The sequence below is a fragment of the Pristiophorus japonicus genome, chromosome 5 (assembly GCF_044704955.1).
Source record: "Pristiophorus japonicus isolate sPriJap1 chromosome 5, sPriJap1.hap1, whole genome shotgun sequence".
NCBI classification, from domain to species: domain Eukaryota; kingdom Metazoa; phylum Chordata; class Chondrichthyes; family Pristiophoridae; genus Pristiophorus; species Pristiophorus japonicus.
Genome location: NC_091981.1, coordinates 22,124,198 through 22,148,443, shown reverse-complemented (window position 1 = coordinate 22,148,443; position 24,246 = coordinate 22,124,198). Strand labels below are relative to the sequence as shown.

Below are 24,246 nucleotides of genomic sequence, written 5' to 3'. Positions count from 1 at the left end.
CATAGTAAAACATTCCAAGGTGCTTCACTGGAGCATCATCAAACAACATTTTAGCTACCATCTTGAACTGCTGCAGTATTGGTACAACTGAGTGGATTGCTAGGCCATTTCAGAGGGCAGGTAAGAGTCAACCACATTGCTGTGGGTCTGGAGTCACATATCGGCCAGACCGGGTAAGGACGGCAGATTTCCTTCCCTAAAGGACATTAGTGAACCAGATGGGTTTTTACGACAATTCAGTAGTTTCATGGTCAACATTACTGTCACTAGCTTTTATTAAAATTCCAGATTTATTTAATTAATTGAATTTAAATTCCCCAGCTGCTGTGCTGGGATTTGAACTCATGTCCCCGGATCATCAATCCAGGCCTCTGGATTACTTCTTCTTCTTAGGCGGCCCCTCGTATCGAGGATGACTTGCTTCCACACCAAAAAGGGATGCGTTCACAGGTGTTTCAATGAAGGACCCGATGTTCCAGTCCTGAACTACATGTTGAAGGGTGGAAGATGCCTGTGCGTGGATTTTTTTAACGTGTGGTGGCCGTTGCATGCCAGCCACCACACGGGCTTGACGGAGCTAGGTCTTGGTTCAGTGGCAAAGATTAACCAAGACAACTGGAGACCAGCTCTGCTGCACGGACCTAGTGTTATGTCTGTAATGCACTTATGAATGACTCCACGAGGCAATGTGTTGTACTCAAACTGTAGTGACCTTGGTCCTTTAATTGTGACTCCAGAGTGAGGCATAAGCATGGTGGCAGCCTTTTATACTGGGCCCTGCACACCTATTTGGTGACCCTCTGGTCTCCCACCGCAGTGCCCTCTGGTGGACAGCCTCTGCCACAGGGGCAGGAAGCCCCGGTCTCCACCAGTTGCACCCTCTAGTGGTGCCAGCATAGTATCTACACAGTGTAAACCTTATTGACAGTACATCAGGTAACAAGTCTCCATCTTATGCAACTATATAGTGACTACACAGAAAGTATATCTATAGTCTGCATATATAACTTCACTCTCCCCCAAGTCCTTTGTGCCAATTACCTTTGCACTATGTGCTCTGGCTTAGCTCTCCCCAGACTTAAGTGCCAATAGCCCTTGCACCTTGGCTGTGCTTTGGCTTGGCTCTCTCCCTCTTAACCCCCAAGTCCTTTTGCCACAACGTTGTGTAGTGGTTACCAGTTTGGATGGTTCGATGACGCAGTGGAGGTTCCAGTGGGTTCTGAGTGTGATCCATATGTGTGTCCATGGCTACATACATCCATTTCCCCACCCATAGCGAGATCGTGCAGCAGGCCCATTACATCAACGTACAAGATCAGACACAGTGCAAGTACAAAGAAAGGAAGTTACAGTTTGTATCATGACACCTTGGTTCAGTGACTTACATTTGTTACGTTTTGTGGTCGTGTGCCAGGATTGGGTAGGTTGCATTCATGGTTCAGTCATGGTAAGTACTGAGGTAGCAGTACAGGTATGCGAGGACATAGGTTCCAGAGCAACCGGACGGGGTCCGAGTCGTCTGATAGCGGCGCTGCGCCCCCTGCTAGCGGGGTGGGCTTGGTTCGCTCACCTAGCCAGGACTCAGGGCCTTTGCCGTTGCCTAGTGGTGGGCAGAGCCACAGATGTGTGTGGCCTCCCGGTCCTCCTTTGAGGGCTGCAGAATCTTCTGCCTGCTCTCTAATGGTGTTGGGAACCTGGCTGTTCCAGGTCCCGTTTGGAAAACTTGTTGGTTCTGACCTTTCGCTCCCGGACATGGCCGAGGTAGCGACTGGGTCTGGGGGCTGCGCCGTCTCCACCCGGGTGGTGAGCAACGGCGGCTGACTGCACGTATTGGCGGCGTTTTCGTTTCCAGATCCGTGGTGAATAGTGCCATCGGGTGCCTGCAGCGTGGGATAGACCTGGGGCAGGGTATTGGGATCAGTGCCTTCACCCTCCTGAGGTCGCTGGCCTATAACTTGTGGGAACACCTGGGGCAGGGCATCAGGATCAGTGCCTTTACCCTCCCGAATTCACTCGCTTGCTACTTTTGGGGACACTCTATTCCCGACATCTCGCAACAACATTTTGTTCACAATCTTAATCGGTTCATTACATTGATTGCCATGCATACAATGTCTCTTTAAGTTCAGTTGGTTGCAGCTCTCCTTTAAGAGAACCCTGCTGGCTTTACCCCAATCAAATCCTTTGCTAGACACCACATGTTGGTCCCTCAGCGCTGCACATGGTGATATGGCTGCGGCCATCTTTTTTCCAGCCACGCTGCACCTCGCTGCAGCAGGGACACCATCTTGCCTCTGTCCTCGAGGTCGACTGCCTTGATCCTTCTCTCCCACGATTCTGCCACAAAAGCTGGAAGAGTGCCTGTGAATTCGATCTTCCTCCGCAGGAGTCCTGCTACTGGAGCCGGGAAGGTACTTATAGGTCGTTCCGGTCGGATCATTGCCACGCAGTCGTGATGGACGGTCTGTGCCTCAGGTGCTGCGCTGGTCTGTTCTCTGGTGCCTGGCCCAAGCGAAGGTGAGGTTTTGTTCTGCCTCTGAGCACGGCGGACATCGATTGCTGGAGTGAAGAGTTCTTCCCATTTCCACTGGATCTTCCCCATCCACCTTCTTCCGAGTAGCGTTGGACCATCACCGGCAACAATCCACAGGGGTAACTTGTGCGCCACGCCATTATGGATTACACTTACATCCGCACTGCCATGGACTGGGATCAGCTCCTTGGTGTAAGTGCGCAACTTTTCCTGTACTGGAACCAGCTCGGGTCGTTTTTGTTCCACAGCCTCTCAAAGGCATCCTGGCTCATCACTGACTGGCTCGCTCCCATGTGTCTACTTCTATGAAGACTGGAACGCCATTCATCGCAACTTCCATCTTCACTGGAGGACAATCGGTGGTGCTGGTATACACTCCATACACTTCTTCTTGGGGCTGAGCTGCTTCTCTGGCCAAATCATCATACTCCCCGCTGGATTCAAAGTCATCTACCGACTCCTTGCTAGATGGTGAGTCACATTTCTTTTACACATACGCTGGAGGTGGCCCTTCGTGTTACAGGCTTTGCACACGTACTCAATAAACCGACACTGTGAGCCCGGTGGTTTCCTCCGCAACGCCAGCATGGTGCTACTCGATTAGCACCCCTCGGCGGACTCTGAGTCTGGAACCCTGAGGTCTGTGCTCTCTGCCCTGGGCAGAGCCACGTTCTACAGTCTTGCCTGTGAAAGGCACCATTCTGTGTACAGTACTTGCCGGGTTTGAGTGCACAGGATGAATAATTTACTTGGTGCTGCGGGTCGAGGTCATGAACGCTTGACTGATGCTGATAGTCTTCTGCAGGTTGACTGTGGTGTCGGCAGATAATAGTTTGTGAAGGAGGCCCTCGTGGCCAATTCCTATAACAAATGCTTTGTTGAGGTGCGTGCCGAAATCACACGGTGCCGCAAGTCTCCTGAGGTGGGCAACATATTTTGCAATCTCCTGGCCCTCAGGTCTGCAGTGAGTGTAGAATCTGTGCCTGACCGTGAGGATGCTCTCTTTTGGTTTTAGTTGGTCGCGAATTAGTTCAGTCAGCTCATCGTATGTCTTATCCTCGGCCTTCGTGGGTATCAACAAGTCCCTGACGAGGCGGTAGACCTTGGGCCCACAACTGGTCAGCAGTATAGCCTTGCGCTTCTCCGCCAATGTGTCCATCTCCCCTGACAGGTTGTTTGCCATGAAATATTGCTCGAGCCTTTCCGTAAAGGCATCCCAATCATCACCCAATGCGAAGTCTTTTAGTGTGCTAACGGTAGCCACAATCGCGTGAAAGTCCGTATTCTCCTGTTATGTTGTTATGTCTGTAATGCACATGAATGACTCCACAAGGCAATGTGTTGTACTCAAACTGTAGTGACCTTGGTCCTTTATTCGCAACTCCAGAGTGAGGCACAAGCATGGTGGGCAGCTTTTTATACTGGGCCCTGCACCAGTGACCCTATGCAGGTAACCCTCAGGTCTCCCACCATGACAGTGTGGGCTGACCCATGCCTACTCTGGGCCCTCACCACTTCTGGGTCCCGAACTCACGCCTCTCCCGGACCGCTGCCACAGGGGCAGGAAACCCCGGTCTCCACCAGTTGCACCCTCTAGTGGTGCCAGCATAGTATATACACAGTATAAACCTTATTGATAGTACATCAGGTAACAAGTCTCCATCTTTTGCAACTATGTGACTACACAGAGAGTATATCTATAGTCTGCATATATAACAGCTAGTGCACACACATATCGCAGTGTGGGCTGGCCCGTGCTACCCCTGGGCCCTCGCCTCTCCTGGTCCCCGAACTCACACCTCTCCTGGGCCCTGATTACTAATCCAGTAACATAAGCACTATGCTACCATACCTCCTGCTTCATTGGCTGTAAAGCACTTTGAGACGTCCAGTGGTCGTGAAAGACGCGATTATATTTGATTTGGAGGAAGTTCAGAGAAAGTTCACTCGGTTGATTCTGGAGATGAGGGGGTTGACTTATGAGGAAAGGTTGAGTAGGTTGGGCCTATATACATTGGCGTTCAGAAGAATGAGAGGTGATCTTATTGAAACTTATAAGATAATGAGGGGGCTCGACAAGGTGCATGCAGAGAGGATATTTCCACTCATAGGGGAAACTAAAACTAGGGAGCATAGTCTTAGAATAAGGGGATGCCCATTTAAAACTGAGATGAGGAGAAATTTCTTCTCTCAGAGGATTGTAAATCTATGAAATTCTCTGCCCCAGAGAGCTGTGGAGGCTGGGTCATTGAATATATTTAAGGCGGAGATAGACAGATTTTTTAGCGATAAGGGGGTAAAGGGTTATGGGGAGCGGGCAGGGAAGTGGAGCTGAGTCCATAATCAGATCAGCCACGATCTTATTAAATGGCGGAGCAGGCTCGAGGGGCCAAATGGTCTACTCCTGCTCCTCATCATCGTAGGCAGTCCCTCGAACCAAGGATGACTTGCTTCCAGGTCAAAAAGTTCACAGGTGTTTCAATGAAGGACCTAATATTCCAGGTCCAAACTACATATTGAAGGGTGGAAGATGCCAGTGCGTGGATTTTTTTTAACGTGTGGTGACCGTTGAACACCAGCCACCACACGGGCTTGACAGAGCTCGGTCTTGGTCCACTATTTCTTATGTAAATGCAAGTTTTTACCTTTTGAGGAGAACAACCCTAGCTTCTCCAGTCTATCCACATAACTGAAGTCCCTCAAGCCTGTGACCCAATGGACCAATGTGCAACTAGATTGCTTTGGGCCCACAGAGATGCTGCTGCAATGAGCTGATTTCTCGATGGATTCAATCGCTACCTAGTTGCATCGCCCGCTGGCCGCTGCGGGGACTGCTGCTCACCAGATTGAGTGAGTGGGCAAGGTCGCGGGTGACGGCTGCGCTGCGCTGCGCTGCGCTGGCGCTGCGAGGAGGCGGACCCGGAAGCGGCGGCTTTGATGGAGCCGGTCCCTGGGACTGGTGATTGACAGGCCGGCCGATCCCGGGAGGTGCTTGCTCCGGCTCGCAAATCCACGACCGGCCGGATTGCAATGAAGACGATGGCTGCAGGCAAGCCCGGCACCGGGAGCCTGTCCGTGCATAACTTCAGCGAGAAGCTGTCGGAGCAGACGGTGCATTTCCACGTCCTCAGAATGAGGGACAGCTTCTTTTTGTGGGTTGGGATCGCCCCGACTATCTCTAACCTCGCTGTAGCCATGTGCACCAAATTTGTAAGTAACTCGCACCGTGGTTTGTTTTTTTTTTGAAAAGAAGGGCGAACGCTTACATTGCATTTATTCCGAGGAAACCATATTTAGCAACCACGGGGATTGCAGAGGCTGCTACTGCCGCCCTCTGGTCGGCCCTGCAACTCCCCCGAGCGGTGGGTCAGTAACAAAACTCTTTATAATTGAGCTTTCCTGAAGGGGGAAGGGGAACAGTTCAGCTTAACATTGCCAAACTAAAATGCTGTCTCCCTATGCACACGATCCCCATGTTTCCTGATAGAGTATGGTTCTATAAACACTATAATTGTTAGGCTTTATATAAGTTGCTGCTGTTGTTTACAGGGGACAACCCAGGGAGCTGCCAGGCCCTTCCCTTGTATCAGCAACTTGTATTCATATAGCGCCTTCAGACAGTAAAATGACCCAAGGCGCTTTACGGGGGGCCATCAAGCACAATTTGACACTGAGCCACATAAGAAAGATTGCAAAGTGTCGCAGTACAGCGGGACCTGGGGATACTTGTGCATGAAACAGAAAAGGTTAGTATGTAGGTACAGCAAGTGATCAGGAAGGCCAATGGAATCTTGGCCTTGATTGCAAAGGGGATGGAGTATATAAACAGGGAAGTCTTGCTACAGCTATACAAGGTATTGGTGAGGCCACACCTGGAATACTGAGTGCATATTTACGAAAGGATATACTTTCCATATTTACGAAAGGATATACTTGCTTTGGAGGCAGTTCAGAGAAGGTTCACTAGGTTGATTCTGGGGATGAGGGCGTTGACTTATGAGGAAAGGTTGAGTAGGTTGGGCCTCTACTCATTGGAATTCAGAAGAATGAAAGGTGATCTTATCGAAACGTATAAGATTATGAGGGGGCTTGACAAGGTGGATGCAGAGAGGATGTTTCCACTGATGGGGGAGACTAGAACTAGGGGGGCATAATCTTAAGGGGCTGCCCATTTAAAACTGAGATGAGGAGGAATTTCTTCTCTGAGGGTTGCAAATCTGTGGAATTTGCTGCCTCAGAAAGCTGTGGAAGCTGGGACATTAAATAAATTTAAGACAGAGATAGACAGTTTCTTAACCGATAGGGGGATAAGGGGTTATGGGGAGCGGGCGGGGAAGTGGACCCGAGTCCATGATCGGATCAGCCATGATCTTATTGAATGGCGGAGCAGGCTTGAGGGGCCGTATGGCCTACTCCTGTTCCTATTTCTTATGTTCTTATATAAGGAGATCTTGGGACAGGTAGCCAAAAAGTAGCTGGACAATGACAATTTATGGAGCGCCTGAAAGCAGAGAGAGGCAGAGAGGTTTAGGGAGCGAATTCCAGAGCTTAGAGCCTAGGCAGCTGAAAGCATGGCTACCAATGGTGGAGCGATGAAAATCGAGGATGCACAAGAGGACAGATTTGGCGGAACGCAGAAATCTCAGGAGGTTACAGAGATGGGATGTGTGTGGTGAGGGGTGAATATAAGAACGTAAGAAATAGGAGCAGGAGTAGACCATTTGGCCCCTTGAGCCTGCTCCGCCATTCAATAAGATCATGGCTGATCTGATCCAGGCCTCAACTCCACTTCCCTGCCCGCTCCCCATAACCCTTGACTCCCTTACCTTTCAAAAATCTGTCATCTCCACCTTAACTATATTCAATGACTCAGCCTCCACCGCTCTCTAAGGTAGAGAATTCCAAAGATTCACGACCCTCTGAGAGAAGAAATTCTTCCTCATTTCTGTTTTAAATGGGCGACCCCTTATTCTGAAACTATGCCCCCTAAGTTCTAGATTCCCCCCACAAGGGGAAACATCCTCTCTGCATCTACCCTGTCAATCCCCCTCAGAATCTTATACGTTTCAATAAGATCACCCAAACTCCAATGAGTAGAAGCCCAACCTGCTCACCTTTTCTTCATACGACAACCCCTTCATCTCAGGAATCAATCTCGTGAACCTTCTCTGAACTGCTTCCAGTGCAAATATATCTTTCCTTAAATAAGGGGACCAAAACTGTACGCAGTACTCCAGGTGTGGTCTTACCAATGCCCTGTACAGTTGTAGCAGGACTTCCCTACTTTTATACTCCATCCCCCTTGCAATAAAGGCTAACATTCCATTTGCCGCCTTAATTACTTGCTGTACCCGCATGCTAACTTTTTGAGTTTCATGTACAAGGACCCCCAGATCCCTCTGTACTGCCACATTTTGTAATCTCTCCCATTTAAATAATAATTTGCTTTTTTATTTTTCTACCAATGTGGATAACCTCACACTTTTCCACATTATACTCCATTTGCCAAATTTTTGCCCACTCACTTAGCCTATTTATATCTCTTTGTGGATTCTTTGCGTCCTCCTCACAACTTGCTTTCCCATCTAGCTTTGTATCATCAGCAAATTTAGCTACATTACACTCGGTCCCTTCATCCATGTCATTAATATAAATTGCACTGATCCCTGTGGCACTCCACTGGTTGCAGTTTACCAACCTGAAAATGACCCATTCATCCCGACTCTCTGCTTTCTATTAGTTAGCCAATCCTCTATCTACACTTAATATATTACCCTCAACCATGTGAACTCTTATCTTGTGCAGTAACCTTTTATGTCACACCTTATCAAATGCTTTCTGGAAATCCAAATACACGACATCTACTGGTTCCCCTTTATCCACCCTGCTCGTTACTTCTTCAAAGAACTCCAGCAAATTTGTCAAACATGATTGCTTTTCATAAAACCATGCTGACTTTGCTTGACTGCATTATGATTTTCTAAATGTCCTGCTACTACTTCCTTAATGGTGGACTCCAGCATTTTCCCAATGACCGATGTTAGGCTAACTGGTCTATAGTTTTCTGCTTTCTGTCTCCCTCCTTTCTTAAATAGGGGCATTACATTTGCGATTTTCCAGTCTGCTGGGACCACTCCAGAATCCAGGGAATTTTGGTAGATTACAACCAATACACCCACTATCTCTGCAGCCACCTCTTTTAAGACCCTAGGATGCAGGCCATCGGGTCTGGGGGACTTGTCCACCTTTAGTCCCATTAGTTTGCCTAGTACTTTTTCTCTAGTGATTGTTTTAAGTTTCCCCCCCCCCCCCCTCCCACCCGCCAATAGCCCCTTGATTAACAATTATTGGGATGCTTTCAGTGTCTTTACCGTGAAGACCATACAAAATATTTGTTCAAAGTCTCTGCCATTTCTCTGTTTCACATTATTAATTCCCCAGTCTCATCCTCTAAGGGACCAATGTTTACTTTAACTACTTGCTTCCTTTTTATATACCTGTAGAAGCTCTGTCTGTTTTTATATATCTTGCTGCTTTACTCTCATAAGCTATCTTCTCTCTCTTAGGCCAGGGAGAGGGATGGAGTCGGTGGCTAGGGAACAGAGTTGTGGCTGGAACCGATGATAACGAGTTAGGATACGAGCAGCAGAGTTTTAGATGAGCTCAAGTTTACAGAGGGTGCAAGGTGGGAGGCGGCCAGGAGAACATTGGAAGAGTTGAGTTTAGAGGTACCAAAGGCATAGATGAGGATTTCAGCAGTAGATGAGCTGAGGCAGAGGCGGAACAGGCAGTGTTACGGAGGTGGTAGTGGGTGTTCTTGGAGATGGAGAGGACATGGGTCGGAAGCTCAGCTCAGTGTCAAATCGGATGCCAATATTGTAACAGTGGCCAGAGTGAGGGATGGAGTCGATGGCTAGGGAACGGAGTTGTGGCCGGAACTGATGACAATGACTTTGGTCTTTCCAGTATTTAATTGGAAGAACTTTCTGCTCATCCAGACTTGATGTTGGACCAATAGCATGACCAATCAGATGCAGTGGAGGGATCGAGAGAGGTGGTGGTGAGGTAGATCCGGGTGTCGTCAGCGTACATGTTGAACCTGATATTGTGTTTTTGGATGATGTCGCCGAGGGGCAGCATGTAGATGAAAAATAAGAGGAGGTCGAGGATAGATCCTTGGGGGACACCAGAGGTAACGGTGTGGGAGTGGGAAGAGAAGCCAATGCAGGTGGTTCTTTGCCTACAACTGGATAGATAGGAATGGAACCATTTGAAGGCCGTCCCACCCAGCTGGACAACGGAGGAGAGGCATTGGTAGAGGATGGTGTGGTCAACGTGCGAAAGGCTGCAGCCAGATTGAGAAGGATGAGGAGGTAGAGCCTACCACAGTTGCAGTCACAAAGGATGTAATTTGTGACTTGTTCATGAGGGCTGTTTCAGTGCTGTGGCAGGGGTGGAAACCTGATTGGAGAGGTTCAAACGTGGAGTTGTGGGGAAGAATTTGGGAAGCGACAACACGTTCAAGGATTTTGGAGAGAAAAGGGAGATTGGAGATGGCTGGGGGGCGGGGGGAGATAAGTTTACAAGGATAGAGTGGGGTCAAGCTCCCCGAACAGTAGCAACTCTGTTGGTCGGAGCATAAACCAGGAAATAGTGGGGGCTTGTGGAAAGGGAACAGCAATAATCATGGGTGATTTTAACTTCCATGTTGATTGGACAAATCAAATTGGTCAGGGTAGCCTTGAGGAGGAGTTCATAGTGCGTAAGGGACGGGTTCCTTGAGCAGTATGTAACGGAACCAACCAGGGGGCAGGCTATCTTAGATCTGGTCCTGTGTAATGAGACAGGATTAATAAGCAATCCTCTAGTAAAGGATCCCCTCGGAAAGAGTGATCATAGCATGATTGAGTTTCAAATTCAGATGCAGGATGAGAAAGTTGGATCTCTAACCAGCGTACTAAGCTTAAATAAAGGAGACTATGAAGGTATGAGGGCAGAGTTGGGTAAAGTGGACTGGGAAAATAGATTAAAGTGTAGGATGGTTGATGAACAATGATGTACATTTAAGGAGATAGTTAACAACTCTCAAGAAAAATATATTCCAGTGAGGAGGAAAGGGTATAAGAGAAAAGATAGCCAACCGTGGCTAACTAAAGAAATAAAGGACGGTATCCAATTAAAAACAAGGGCATACAAAGTGGCCAAAACTAGTGGGAGGACAGAAGACTGGGAAGTTTTTAAAAGCCAGCAAAGAACGACTAAAAAAATGATTACGAAAGGGAAGATAGACTATGAAAGTAAACTAGCACAAATTTTAAAAGCACAGAAAGCAGGAGTTTCTATAGGTATATAAAAAGGGAAAAGAGTGGCTAAAGTAAATGTTGGTCCCTTAGAGGACGAGACCGGGGAATTAGTAATGGGGAACATGGAGATGGCAGAAACTCTTAACAAATATTTTGTATCAGTCTTTATGGTAGAGGACACTAACAATATTCCAACAGTGGATAGTCTAGGGACTATAGCGGGGGGAGGAACTTAACACAATCACAATCACTAAGGAGGTGGTACTCAGTAAGATAATGGGACTAAAGGTAGATAAATCCCCTGGACCTGATGGCTTGCATCCTAGGGTCTTAAGAGAAGTAACTGCAGGGATTGTGGATGCATTGGTTGTAATTTACCAAAATTCCCTGGATTCTGGGGAGGTCCCAGCAGATTGGAAAACTGCAAATGTAACGCCCCTATTTTAAAAAAGGAGGCAGACAAAAAGCAGGAAACTATAGACCATCTAACATCTGTGGTTGTGAAATTGTTGGAGTCCATTAGTAAAAGAAGCAGTAGCAGGACATTTTTGAAAAACAAAATTCGATCAGGCAGAGTCAGCATGGATTTATGAGGGGAAAGTCATGTTTGACAAATTTGCTGGAGTTCTTTGAGGATGTAACGAACAGGGTGGATAAAGGGGAGCCAGTGGATGTGGTGTATTTGGACTTCCAGAAGGCATTATACAAGGTGCCACATAAAAGGTTACTGCACAAGATAAAAGTTCACGGGGTTGGGGGTAATATATTAGCATGGATAGAGGATTGGCTAACTAACAGAGAACAGAGAGTAGGGATAATGATTCATTCTCTGGTTGGCAACCAGTAACTAGTGGGGTACCGCAGGGATTAGTGCTGGGACCCCAACTATTTACAATCTATATTAACGACTTGGAAGAAGGGACTGAGTGTAATGTAGCCAAGTTTGCTGACGATACAAAGATGGGAGGAAAATAAATGTGTGAGGAGGACACCCAAAATCTGCAAAAGGACATAGACAGGCTAAGTGAGTGGGCAAAAATTTGGCAGATGGAGTATAATGTTGGAAAGTGTGGGGACATGCACTTTGGCAAAAAAAAAATCAAAGAGCAAGTTATTATTTAAATGGAGAAAGATTACAAAGTGCCGCAGTACAGTGGGACCTGGGGGTACTTGTGCATGAAACACAAAAGGATAGTATGCAGATACAGCAAGTGATCAGGAAGGCCAATGGTATCTTGGCCTTTATATCAAAGGGAAGTCTTGCTACAGCTATATAAGGTATTGGTGAGGCCACTCCTGGAATACTGCGTGCAGTTTTGGTTTCCATATTTACAAAATGATATACTTGCTTTGGAGGCAGTTCAGAGAAGGTTCACTAGGTTGATTCCGGGGATGTAGGGGTTGATTTATGAGGAAAGGTTGAGTAGATTGGGCCTCTACTCATTGGAATTAAGAAGAATGAAAGGTGATCTTACAGAAATATATAAGATTATGAGGGGGCTTGACAAGTGGATGCAGAGAGGATGTTTCCACTGATGGGGGAGACTAGAACTAGAGGGCATGATGTTAGAATAAGGGGCTGCCCATTTAAAACCGAGATGAGGAGAAATTTCTTCTCTGAAGGTTGTAAATCTGTGGAATTCGCTGTCTCCGAGAGCTGTGGAAGCTGGGACATTGAATAAATTTAAGACAGAAATAGACAGTTTCTTAAACGATAAGGGGTTATGGGGAGCGGGCGGGGAAGTGGAGCTGAGTCCATGATCACATCAGCTATGATCTTACTGAATGGCGGAGCAGGCTTGAGGGGCCATATGGCCTACTCCTGTTCCTATTTCTAGTTACAGCAAGTAATTGGGAAGGCAAATGGAATGTTGGAAGTCTTGCTACAAATGTACAGGGCGTTGGTGAGACCACACCTAGAGTACTGCACACAGTTTTGGTCTCCTTATTTAAGGAAGGATATACTTGCATTGGAGGCAGTTCAGAGAAGGTTCACTAGGTTGATTCCTGAGATGAAGGGGTTGTCTTATGAAGAAAGGTTGGGCCTGTACTCATTGGAGTTTAGAAGAATGAGAGGTGATCTTATTGAAACATACAAGATTCTGAGGGGGCTCGACAAGGTAGATGCAGAGAGGTTGTTTCCCATTGTGGGGGAATCTAGAAGGAGGGGGCATAGTTTCAGAATAAGGGGTTTCCCATTTAGGATGGCGATGAGGAGAAATTTCTTCTCTGAGGGTCATGAATCTTTGGAATTCTCTGCCCCAGAGAGCTGTGGAGGCTGAGTCGTTGAGCATGTTCAAGGCTGAGATCGACAGATTCTTGAACTATAGGGGAGTTGGGGGTTATGGGGAACAGGCAGAAAAGTGGAGTTGAGGCCAAGGTCAGATCAGCCATGATCTTATTGAATGGTGGAGCAGGCTCGAAGGGCCGTATGGCCTTCTCCTGCTCCTATTTCTTATGTTCTTAAGGTGAGTTTTTTGAGGAGGAAAGGATGATGACAGAAGCCTTGAAGGGGAGGGGAACAGCACTTGAGGAGAAGGAACCATTAAAAATAACAGCTAACATGGGGGCCAGGAAGAGAAGTTGGGTGGTCCGCAGTTTGTTGGGAATACCTTCACACTTTCCATCAGGAATCACTGAATTAGGAGCCAGAGCACAGATAGCCCATGGCTAATTTTACTCTCCCTATCCCAGCGCACAAAGAGCAATAGTATCGTCGCCAAAGCTACTCCAAGTGAGATGAGCTCGGCAGAGACCTGGGATCGAACCTGGATTCAGTATCACGCCAGGAAGTGCACTTACCGACTGATTCATCAGAGGCAGTTCTCTGAATGAAAGTCCTAGTCACAGGCATTTCCATTGGAGCATTCACAATTTGAAAATGACTCATTCGTGGGCTGGGTGGTCGCTAGGCAACAGTTTCATCCAGGGATTCAGATAACATCATACACCGTGAGTGATGCTCAGGTGGTTTGCAGCTGTTCTCTGGATGTCTTCAGGGTAAACTTGTCACAATTATAGTTTATAACGTATACTCGGTAGTTAAGGGGTTTTTGCTCCATTTTGTGGAGGTGGGCAGCAGGCAAGATGTGTCATGGATTATCTTTGCTGAGGAATCGACTATTGTGATGTAATTTATTGTAACTTTATTAAGTGGTAATCTGCAGTTGATTACAAGTAAATAACTGAAGGTGCTGGATGGGCAAGTGTGAATTATAAAGACAAGAGAGTAACTCTCACAGAATTCAGATGAACATTTTAAAGAATTTGAGGTTGAATTGCCTGCAAGTTGGGTCTTTAGTGTAGTTACAACTCATCATCATAGGCAGTCCCTCAGAATCGAGGAAGATTTACTCCCACTCTTAAAATGAGTCCTTCGGTGGCTGAACAGTCCAATACGAGAGCCACAGTCCCCGTCACAGGTGGGTCAGATAGTCGGTGAGGGAAGGGGTGGGTGGGACAGATTTGCCGCACGCTCTTTCCGCTGCCTGCGCCTGATTTCTGCATACTCTCGGCGATGAGACCCGAGGTGCTCAGCGACCTCCCGGATGCACTTCCTCCACTTAGGGCGGTCTTTGGCCAGGGACTCCCCGGTGTCAGTGGGGATGTTGCACTTTATCAGGGGGGTTTTGAGAGTGTCCTTGTAACGTTTCCTCTGCTCACCTTCGGCTCGTTTGCCGTGAAGGAGTTCCAAGTAGAGCGCTTGCTTTGGGAGTCTCGTGTCTGGCATGCGGACATAATGGTTACAACATTACAACAGTGACTACACTCCAAAAAATACTTTATTGGCTGTAAAGCGCTTTGAGACGTCTGGCGGTCGTGAAAGGCGCTATATAAATGCAAGACTTTTTAGTTTCCATTGGAGCAGAATTTGCTGTCATACCGCCTTTGAAATGGACAGCAAGTTTGAGATTTTCGCATACGCTAAATCCTGAACTTGCGATCGGACAAGTTCCTATTCGGCAGATTGTCTGCTCTGGCATTGAAATCCAAATTGCTGCCGCACAGTTGGGCCCAGCAATTATGCCTGAAAATTTTACAGATGGTGCAAACAGGCGCACAGCGTAAGGGGATACCCGTCAATAAAAACATCTTCATCTGATGCTTTTCTATTTAAATACATATGAAAAGGAAAGTAAATCCAGACCTGGTAGATTGAGAGAGGGTTCGGGGAATTGACAGCTGTGCAAATTTAAAAAAAAATCAAGGATACACCTCCCTTACTCCCCTCACCGTATCTTCAGGTGACCTTTCATGGTACAAAATACATCAAAACTTTTATCAACATTAGCTGCTATATCCTCCCTAGAAAAGACCACAATGTCTAGTGGGGGAGAATGAGTACATCACAATAAGAAGACAACGCCTTTTATGACTGGGAGAGAATTACTCTGCGGAATTTTCATTTTTTTTGCTCAAGTCACCTGTATGTAAAAGCTGTTCAGAATTTCTCTTCCCATGCTGTTCATTGAACCTTCCATTGATGAGCACAAAGCCATTCATCCCTAAATTTCAGTTTTGACCCACATGAGTGAGATCCTGTTGGAGGAGACACTTACTGATTGTCCCGATGGCATCAAGTTGCCCTGAATCTTAACACACATTGACCTGTTCAAAATGTGAGGGTGGTATAGTTGGTTCAGGGATCACGAGTCTACCTGGTTAGCTTGAGAGAGAGAGAGAGAGAGAGCGAGGTAGTGTGGAAGATAGCTGGAACTGAGGTAGAAGATTAGCCGGGATCTTCTTGAATGGTGAAGCAGGCTCGAAGGGCTGAATGGCCTACTCCTGCACCTATTACTTATGTAATGTGTCTTTTCTTTTATGATTTATGTGTTGGCAAATTTGTGATGAAGATCTGCAGCAATAATTGAGTCACCAGGCAGTGCTGCAGTGAGTGAGGGAATCCTCTCGGGTTAGATTTTTGAAGGATCAAATTCAGAATCATTTGAAGAATGTGAATAAGCTGGTTTTGTCTCAAGTCAATGAAAGCGATAATTTCCCCGAAGAACATTAATCCACTTATAATTGTTCCAGTGGGCTCGATCACGGACAGAGAGCTGCGTTTGCTAAGGGCCTGTGTGAATGATTGAGCTTCTCTTTAATTTTCAGCACCTCTCAACAAACCGAGGCATTTCGCACAGCATTGCGCTGTGATACCCCACGATTATTCACTTGCAAAAAGCGCAGGGCATTTCTGAACCTAAAACAACAACCCAACTCAGGAGCAGCAAAGCAACTTTACAGACGGCTTAAGGCCGAGGACCTACAAAAAACCCGCGACCTAAAGAATAGATGGTGGGTGAAGAAAGCACAGGAGATTCAGCAACTGGCCGACGGCCATGATGTGCGAGGATTCTTCACCGCAGTCAAGTCCATCTACGGCCCAAGGCCCCACCCCACTGCCGGCCAAGAACGGGGAGACACTCATCAAGGACACCGAGGCAGTCAGGACCCGCTGGAAGGAGCACTTCGAAGATCTCCCTAACCGAGACTCTGCCTTTGACACGAGTGTCCTCGACTCCAACCCGTAGCATGCTACCCGCCACCATCTCAGCAAAACCCCAGCCCTGCATGAGGTAGAAACATAGAAACATAGAAAATAGGTGCAGGAGTAGGCCATTCGGCCCTTCTAGCCTGCACCGCCATTCAATGAGTTCATGGCTGAACATTCAACTTCAGTACCCCATTCCTGCTTTCTCGCCATACCCCTTGATCCCCCTAGCAGTAAGGACCTCATCTAACTCCTTTTTGAATATATTTAGTGAATTGGCCTCAACAACTTTCTGTGGTAGAGAATTCCACAGGTTCACCACTCTCTGGGTGAAGAAGTTCCTCCGCATCTCGGTCCTAAATGGCTTACCCCTTATCCTTAGACTGTGACCCCTGGTTCTGGACTTCCCCAACATTGGGAACATTCTTCCTGCATCTAACCTGTCTAACCCCGTCAGAATTTTATATGTTTCTATGAGGTCCCCTCTCATTCTTCTGAACTCCAGTGAATACAAGCCCAGTTGATCCAGTCTTTCTTGATAGGTCAGTCCCGCCATCCCGGGAATCAGTCTGGTGAACCTTCGCTGCACTCCCTCAATAGCAAGAATGTCCTTCCTCAGGTTAGGAGACCAAAACTGTACACAATACTCCAGGTGTGGCCTCACCAATGCCCTGTACAACTGTAGCAACACCTCCCTGCCCCTGTACTCAAATCCCCTTGCTATGAAGGCCAACATGCCATTTGCTTTCTTAACCGCCTGCTGCACCTGCATGCCAACCTTCAATGACTGATGTACGATGACACCCAGGTCTCTTTGCACCTCCCCTTTTCCTAATCTGTCACCATTCAGATAATAGTCTGTCTCTCTGTTTTTACCACCAAAGTGGATAACCTCACATTTATCCACATTATACTTCATCTGCCATGCATTTGCCCACTCACCTAACCTATCCAAGTCGCTCTGCAGCCTCACAGCATCCTCCTCGCAGCTCACACTGCCACCCAACTTAGTGTCATCCGCAAACTTGGAGATACTACACTCAATCCCCTCATCTAAATCATTAATGTACAGTGTAAACAGCTGGGGCCCCAGCACAGAACCCTGCGGTACCCCACTAGTCACTGCCTGCCATTCTGAAAAGTACCCATTTACTCCTACTCTTTGCTTCCTGTCTGACAACCAGTTCTCAATCCATGTCAGTACACTACCCCCAATCCCATGTGCTCTAACTTTGCACATCAATCTCTTGTGTGGGACCTTGTCGAACGCCTTCTGAAAGTCCAAATATACCACATCAACTGGTTCTCCCTTATCCACTCTACTGGAAACATCCTCAAAAAATTCCAGAAGATTTGTCAAGCATGATTTCCCTTTCACAAATCCATGCTGACTTGGACCTATCATGTCACCTCTTTCCAAATGCACTGCTATGACATCCTTAATAATTGATTCCATCATTTTACCCACTACCGATGTCAGGCTGACCGGTCTATAATTCCCTGTTTTCTCTCTCCCTCCTTTTTTAAAAAGTGGGGTTACATTGGCTACCCTCCACTCCATAGGAACTGATCCAGAGTCAATGGAATGTTGGAAAATGACTGTCAACGCATCCACTATTTCCAAGGCCACCTCCTTAAGTACTCTGGGATGCAGTCCATCAGGCCCTGGGGATTTATCGGCCTTCAATCCCATCAATTTCCCCAACACAATTTCCCGGCTAATAAGGATTTCCCTCAGTTCCTCCTCCTTACTAGACCCCCCGACCCCTTTTATAACCGGAAGGTTGTTCGTGTCCTCCTTCGTGAATACCGAACCAAAGTACTTGTTCAATTGGTCCGCCATTTCTTTGTTCCCCGTTATGACTTCCCCTGATTCTGACTGCAGGGGACCTACGTTTGTCTTTACTAACCTTTTTCTCTTTACATATCTATAGAAACTTTTGCAATCCGTCTTAATGTTCCCTGCAAGCTTCTTCTCATACTCTATTTTCCCTGCCCTAATCAAACCCTTTGTCCTCCTCTGCTGAGTTCTAAATTTCTCCCAGTCCCCAGGTTCGCTGCTATTTCTGGCCAATTTGTATGCCACTTCCTTGGCTTTAATACTATCCCTGATTTCCCTTGATAGCCACGGTTGAGCCACCTTCCCTTTTTTATTTCTATGCCAGACAGGAATGTACAATTGTTGTAGTTCATCCATGCGGTCTCTAAATGTCTGCCATTGCCCATCCACAGTCAACCCCTTAAGTATCATTCGCCAATCCATCTCAGCCAATTCACGCCTCATACCTTCAAAGTTAGCCTTCTTTAAGTTCTGGACCATGGTCTCTGAATTAACTGTTTCATTCTCCATCCTAATGCAGAATTCCACCATATTATGGTCACTCTTCCCCAAGGGGCCTCGCACAACGAGATTGCTAATTAATCCTTTCTCATTACATAACACCCAGTCTAAGATGGCCTCCCCCCTAGTTGGTTCCTCGACATATTGGTCTAAAAAACCATCCCTTATGCACTCCAGAAAATCCTCCTCCACCGTATTGCTTCCAGTTTGGTTAGCCCAATCTATGTGCATATTAAAGTCACCCATTATAACTGCTGCACCTTTATTGCACGCACCCCTAATTTCCTGTTTGATGCCCTCCCCAACATCACTACTACTGTTTGGAGGTCTGTACACAACTCCCACTAACGTTTTTTGCCCTTTGGTGTTCTGCAGCTCTACCCATATAGATTCCACATCATCCAAGCTAATGTCCTTCCTAACTATTGCCTTAATCTCCTCCTTAACCAGCAATGCTACCCCACCTCCTTTTCCTTTTATTCTATCCTTCCTGAATGTTGAATACCCCTGGATGTTGAGTTCCCAGCCCTGCTCATCCTGGAGCCACGTCTCCGTAATCCCAATCACATCATAGAAAAGGCCATCCATCAGCTCAAGAATAACAAGACATTGGGAGCGGATGGAATCCCCGCTGAGGCACTAATATAGGGCGGAGAGGCATTATTGGCACGAATGCATGACCTCATCTCTCTCATCTGGAAGGAGGAGAGCATGCCGGGAGATCATTCACTGGCTTATCTGGCACGAATATATGGAGAATAGGCAAGGTTTTAAATGGAGTTGCTGAATTTTGCTTTCATAGAATGTGACAGCACAGAAACAGGCCATTTGACCGTCATATTCCCTCTACATGAGTTACTTCGACTATTCCCACTCTCTTAATGTATCCCATAAACATTACTTTTTGCAAGCAACTTTCTAATTCACTTGTACAGTAATTTACGGACTCCGCTTAAACAACAGTTTGTGGCTGAGAACTCCACACCTTTTAACCAAACTGAGTTTAAAGTTTTCTAACTCCTTTCATTCTTTTTCTGATTGTCTTCGATTTTCACCCTCTTCACTGGAATTTAGAAGAATGAGAGGGGATCGTATAGAAACATATAAAATTCTGACGGGATTGGACAGGTTAGATGCAGGAAGAATGTTTCCGATGTTGGGGAAGTCCAGAACCAGGGGTCACAGTCTCAGGATAAGGGGTAAGCCATTTAGGACCGAGATGAGGAGAAACTTCTTCACTCAGAGAATTGTGAACCTGTAGAATTCTCTACCACAGAAAGTTGTTGAGGCCAGTTCGTTAGATATATTCAAAAGGGAGTTAGATGTGATCTATCGCTATTTGACCTATTCTAACCCTATGTAGCCTTGCAGCCCACTATTAGATCACTCTTTAACCTTTAGTGACAAAAGCTTTTATCTTCTCAAATCTCTCTTCAAAACTATAACCCCTCACTTCTGGTACCTTTTCCATTGCTTTTGTATTTTTTGTAATGGGGTGTGCGAAACTGTACACCCAACTACAGCCGAACTAAAGTCTTGTACAATTCTTGATTCTGTATTGTATGCCTCTAGCTACAAAACCAAGGTTTCACTTTGCCTTTTCTATGGCCTTATCTATTGTCATCTTTAATGACCTGTGTAGCTATTTTGTAAATGGCCTACTCCTGCTCCTATTTCTTATGTTATGTTTCCGAGGTTCCTCTGCTCCTCAACTCCATTTAAAACCTTGCCATTTAAGGTGTATTTCCTTTCCTTGTTCTTCCAAATATAATTCTGGGTGAGTTCAAAACAAGGGTTATGCCCTTAAAATTAGAGCTGGGCAGTCCAGGGGTAATGAGAAGAATCACTTCTTCACACAAAGGCTAGTGGAAATCTGGAGACACCTCCCCTAAAAAGCGTCTAAGTCAATTGAAAATGTCAAAACTGAGGTTAATTTTTGTTTGGCAAGGGTATTAAGGGATACGGAACCAAGGCGGATTTGTCAAACATAGAAACATAGAAATATAGGAGCAGGTGTAGGACATTCGGCCCTTCGAGCCTGCACCACCATTCAATATGATCATAGCTGGTCATGCAACTTCAGTACCCCATTCCTGCTTTCTCTCCATACCCCTTTAGCTGTAAGGGCCACATCTAATTCCATTTTGAATAGATCTAACGAACTGTCCTCATAACTTTCTGTGGTAGAGAATTCTACAGGTTCACAATTCTCTGAGTGAAGAAGTTTCTCCTCATCTCGGTCCTAAATGGCTTACCCCTTATCCTTAGACTGTGACCCTGGTTCTGGACTTCCCCAACATCGGGAACATTCTTCCTGCATCTAACCTATCCAATCCCGTCAAAATGTTATATGTTTCTATAAGATCCCCTCTCATTCATCTAAATTCCAGTGAATATAAGCCTAGTCGATCCAGTCTTTCTTCATATGTCAGTCTTGCCATCCTGGGAATCAGTCTGGTGAACCTTCGCTGCACTCCCTCAATAGCAAGAATGTCCTTCCTCAGATTAGGAGACCAAAACTGTACACAATATTCAAGGTCTGGCCTCACCAAGGCCCTGTACAACTGCAGTAAGACCTCCCTGCTCCTATACTCAAATCCCCTAGCTATGAAGGCCAACATGCCATTTGCCACCTTCACCACCTGCTGTACCTGCATGCCAGCTTTCAATGACTGATGTACCATGACACGCAGGTCTCATGGCACCTCCCTTTTTCCTAATCTGTCATCATTCAGATAATATTCTGCCTTCCTGTTTCTGCCACCAAAGTGGATAACCTCACATTTATCTACATTATACTGCATCTGCCATGCATTTGCCCACTGTTAGATCTCTTAATTTTCAATGAAATGTGAACTCCGGTTGTAGTTTTAACATAACTTTTATTCTGGCAGCTGCAACAAGCTCTTGGCTTTAAGCCAAGCCTTTGTCCTTCTGAGAACGCATGGCAAAAATGGCTGTTCTTATATCTGGCTCAGTTTACAGAAAAGAACGTGCCTTCTTTGACCTTATTGGCTCAATTGCTATTCTGTTAACCTTTAACTGGCTCGATGCCAAAGGTCCTAAAATGTCAATTTGATTGATGATTTAATGCAACATGCTCCCACTCACGTAGCAACTCTGACTTGGAAGTCTGTGTATTCTCACAGCCTGTCTGAATGCAGCCTGTTTGAATTCTCTATCACCCACTCACCTAACCTGTCCAAGTCACCCTGCAGCCTCTTAGCATCCTCCTCACAACTCACACCGCCACCCAGCTTAGTGTCATCTGCAAACTTAGAGATATTACATTCAATTCCTTCGTCTAAATCATTAATGTATATTGTAAATAGCTGGGGTCCCAGCACTGAACCTTGCGGTACCCCACTAGTCACTGCCTGCCATTCTGAAAAGGACCCGTTTATTCCTACTCTTTGCTTCCTGTCTGCCAAGCAGTTCTCTATCCTCTTCAATACATTACCCCCAATACCATGTGCTTTAATTTTGCACACTAATCTCTTGTGTGCGACCTTGTCAAAAGCCTTTTGAAAGTCCAAATACACCACATCCACTGGTTCTCCCTTGTTCATTCTACTAGTTACATCCATACAAAATTTTATAAGATTTGTCAAGCATGATTTCCCTTTCATAAATCCATGCTGACTTGGACTGATCCTGTCACTGCTTTCCAAATGCGCTATTACATCTTTAATAATTGATTCCAACATTTTCCCCACTACTGATGTCAGGCTAACCGATCTATAATTCCCTGTTTTCTCTCTCCCTCTTTTTTTTTTAAAAAGTGGGGTTATATTAGCTACGCTCCAATCCATAAGAACTGATCCAGAGTCTATGGAATGTTGGAAAATGACCACCAATGCATCCACTATTTCTAGGGCCACTTCCTTAAGTACTCCGGGATGCAGACTATCAGGCCCTGGGGATTTATCGGCCTTCAGTCCCATCAATTTCCCTAACACAATTTCCTAACTAATGATTTCCTTCAGTTTCTCCTTCTCGCTAGACCCTCTGTCCCTTAGTATTTCCGGAAGGTTATTTGTGTCTTCCTTAGTGAAGACAGAACCAAAGTATTTGTTCAATTGGTCTGCCATTTCTTTGTTCCCCATTATAAATTCACCTGAGTCTGACTGCAAAGGACCTATGTTTGTCTTCACTAATCTTTTCCTCTTCACATATCTATATAAGCTTTTACAGTCAGTTTTTATGTTTCCTGCGAGCTTACTCTCATACTCTATTTTCCACCTCCTAATTAAACCCTTTGTCCTCCTCTGCTGAATTCTAAATTTCTCCCAGTCCTCAGGTTTGCTACTTTTTCTGGCCAATTTATATGCCTCTTCCTTGGATTATCCCTAATTTCCCTTGTTATCCACGGTTGAGCCACCTTCCCCGTTTTATTTTTACGCCAGACAGGGATGTACAATTGTTGAAGTTCATCCATGTGATCTTTAAATGTCTGCCATTGCCTATCCACCGTCAACGCTTTAAGTATCATTTGCCAGTCTATTCTAGCCAATTTGCGGCTCATACCATCGAAATTACCTTTCCTTAAGTTCAGGATCCTAGTCTCTGAATTAACTGTGTCACTCTCCATCTTAATAAAGAATTCTACCATATTATGGTCACTCTTCCCCAAGGGGCCTCGCACAACAAGATTGCTAATTAATCCTTTCTCGTTACACAACACCCAGTCTAGGATGGCCAGCTCCCTAGTTGGTTCCTCAACGTATTGGTCTAGAAAATCATCTCATACACTCCAGGAAATCCTCCTCCACCGTATTGCTACCAGTTTGGTTAGCCCAATCTATATGTAGATTAAAGTCACCCATGATAACTGCTGTACCTTTTATAGAAACATAGAAACATAGAAAATAGGTGCAGGAGCAGGCCATTCAGCCCTTCTAGCCTGCACCGCCATTCAATGAGTTCATGGCTGAACATGAAACTTCAGTACCCCCTTCCTGCTTTCTCGCCATAACCCTTGATCCCCCGAGTAGTAAGGACTTCATCTAACTCCCTTTTGAATATATTTAGTGAATTGGCCTCAACTACTTTCTGTGGTAGAGAATTCCACAGGTTCACCACTCTCTGGGTGAAGAAGTTTCTCCTCATCTCGGTCCTAAATGGCTTACCCCTTATCCTCAGACTGTGACCCCTGGTTCTGGACTTCCCCAACATTGGGAACATTCTTCCTGCATCCAACCTGTCTAAACCCGTCAGAATTTTAAACGTTTCTATGAGGTCCCCTCTCATTCTTCTGAACTCCAGTGAATACAAGCCCAGTTGATCCAGTCTTTCTTGATAGGTTAGTCCCGCCATCCCGGGAATCAGTCTGGTGAATCTTCGCTGCACTCCCTCAATAGCAAGAATGTCCTTCCTCAAGTTAGGAGACCAAAACTGTACACAATACTCCAGGTGTGGCCTCACCAAGGCCCTGTACAACTGTAGCAACACCTCCCTGCCCCTGTACTCAAATCCCCTCGCTATGAAGGCCAACATGCCATTTGCTTTCTTAACCGCCTGCTGTACCTGCATGCTAACCTTCAATGACTGATGTACCATGACACCCAGGTCTCGTTGC

The 24,246-nt window shown here is 46.1% G+C and overlaps 1 protein-coding gene across 1 annotated transcript in view; it reads left to right on the top strand.

The window, feature by feature from the left end:
• Positions 1–5,434: 5,434 nt before the first annotated feature.
• Positions 5,435–24,246, top strand: part of psmg4 (proteasome (prosome, macropain) assembly chaperone 4) — a 34,801-nt gene continuing 15,989 nt past the window's right edge. Inside the window, exon 1 of the mRNA XM_070879805.1 lies at positions 5,435–5,743. Coding sequence (XP_070735906.1) covers positions 5,564–5,743 — 180 coding nt within the window. The 5' untranslated portion in view covers positions 5,435–5,563. The remainder of the gene's footprint in view (positions 5,744–24,246) is intronic.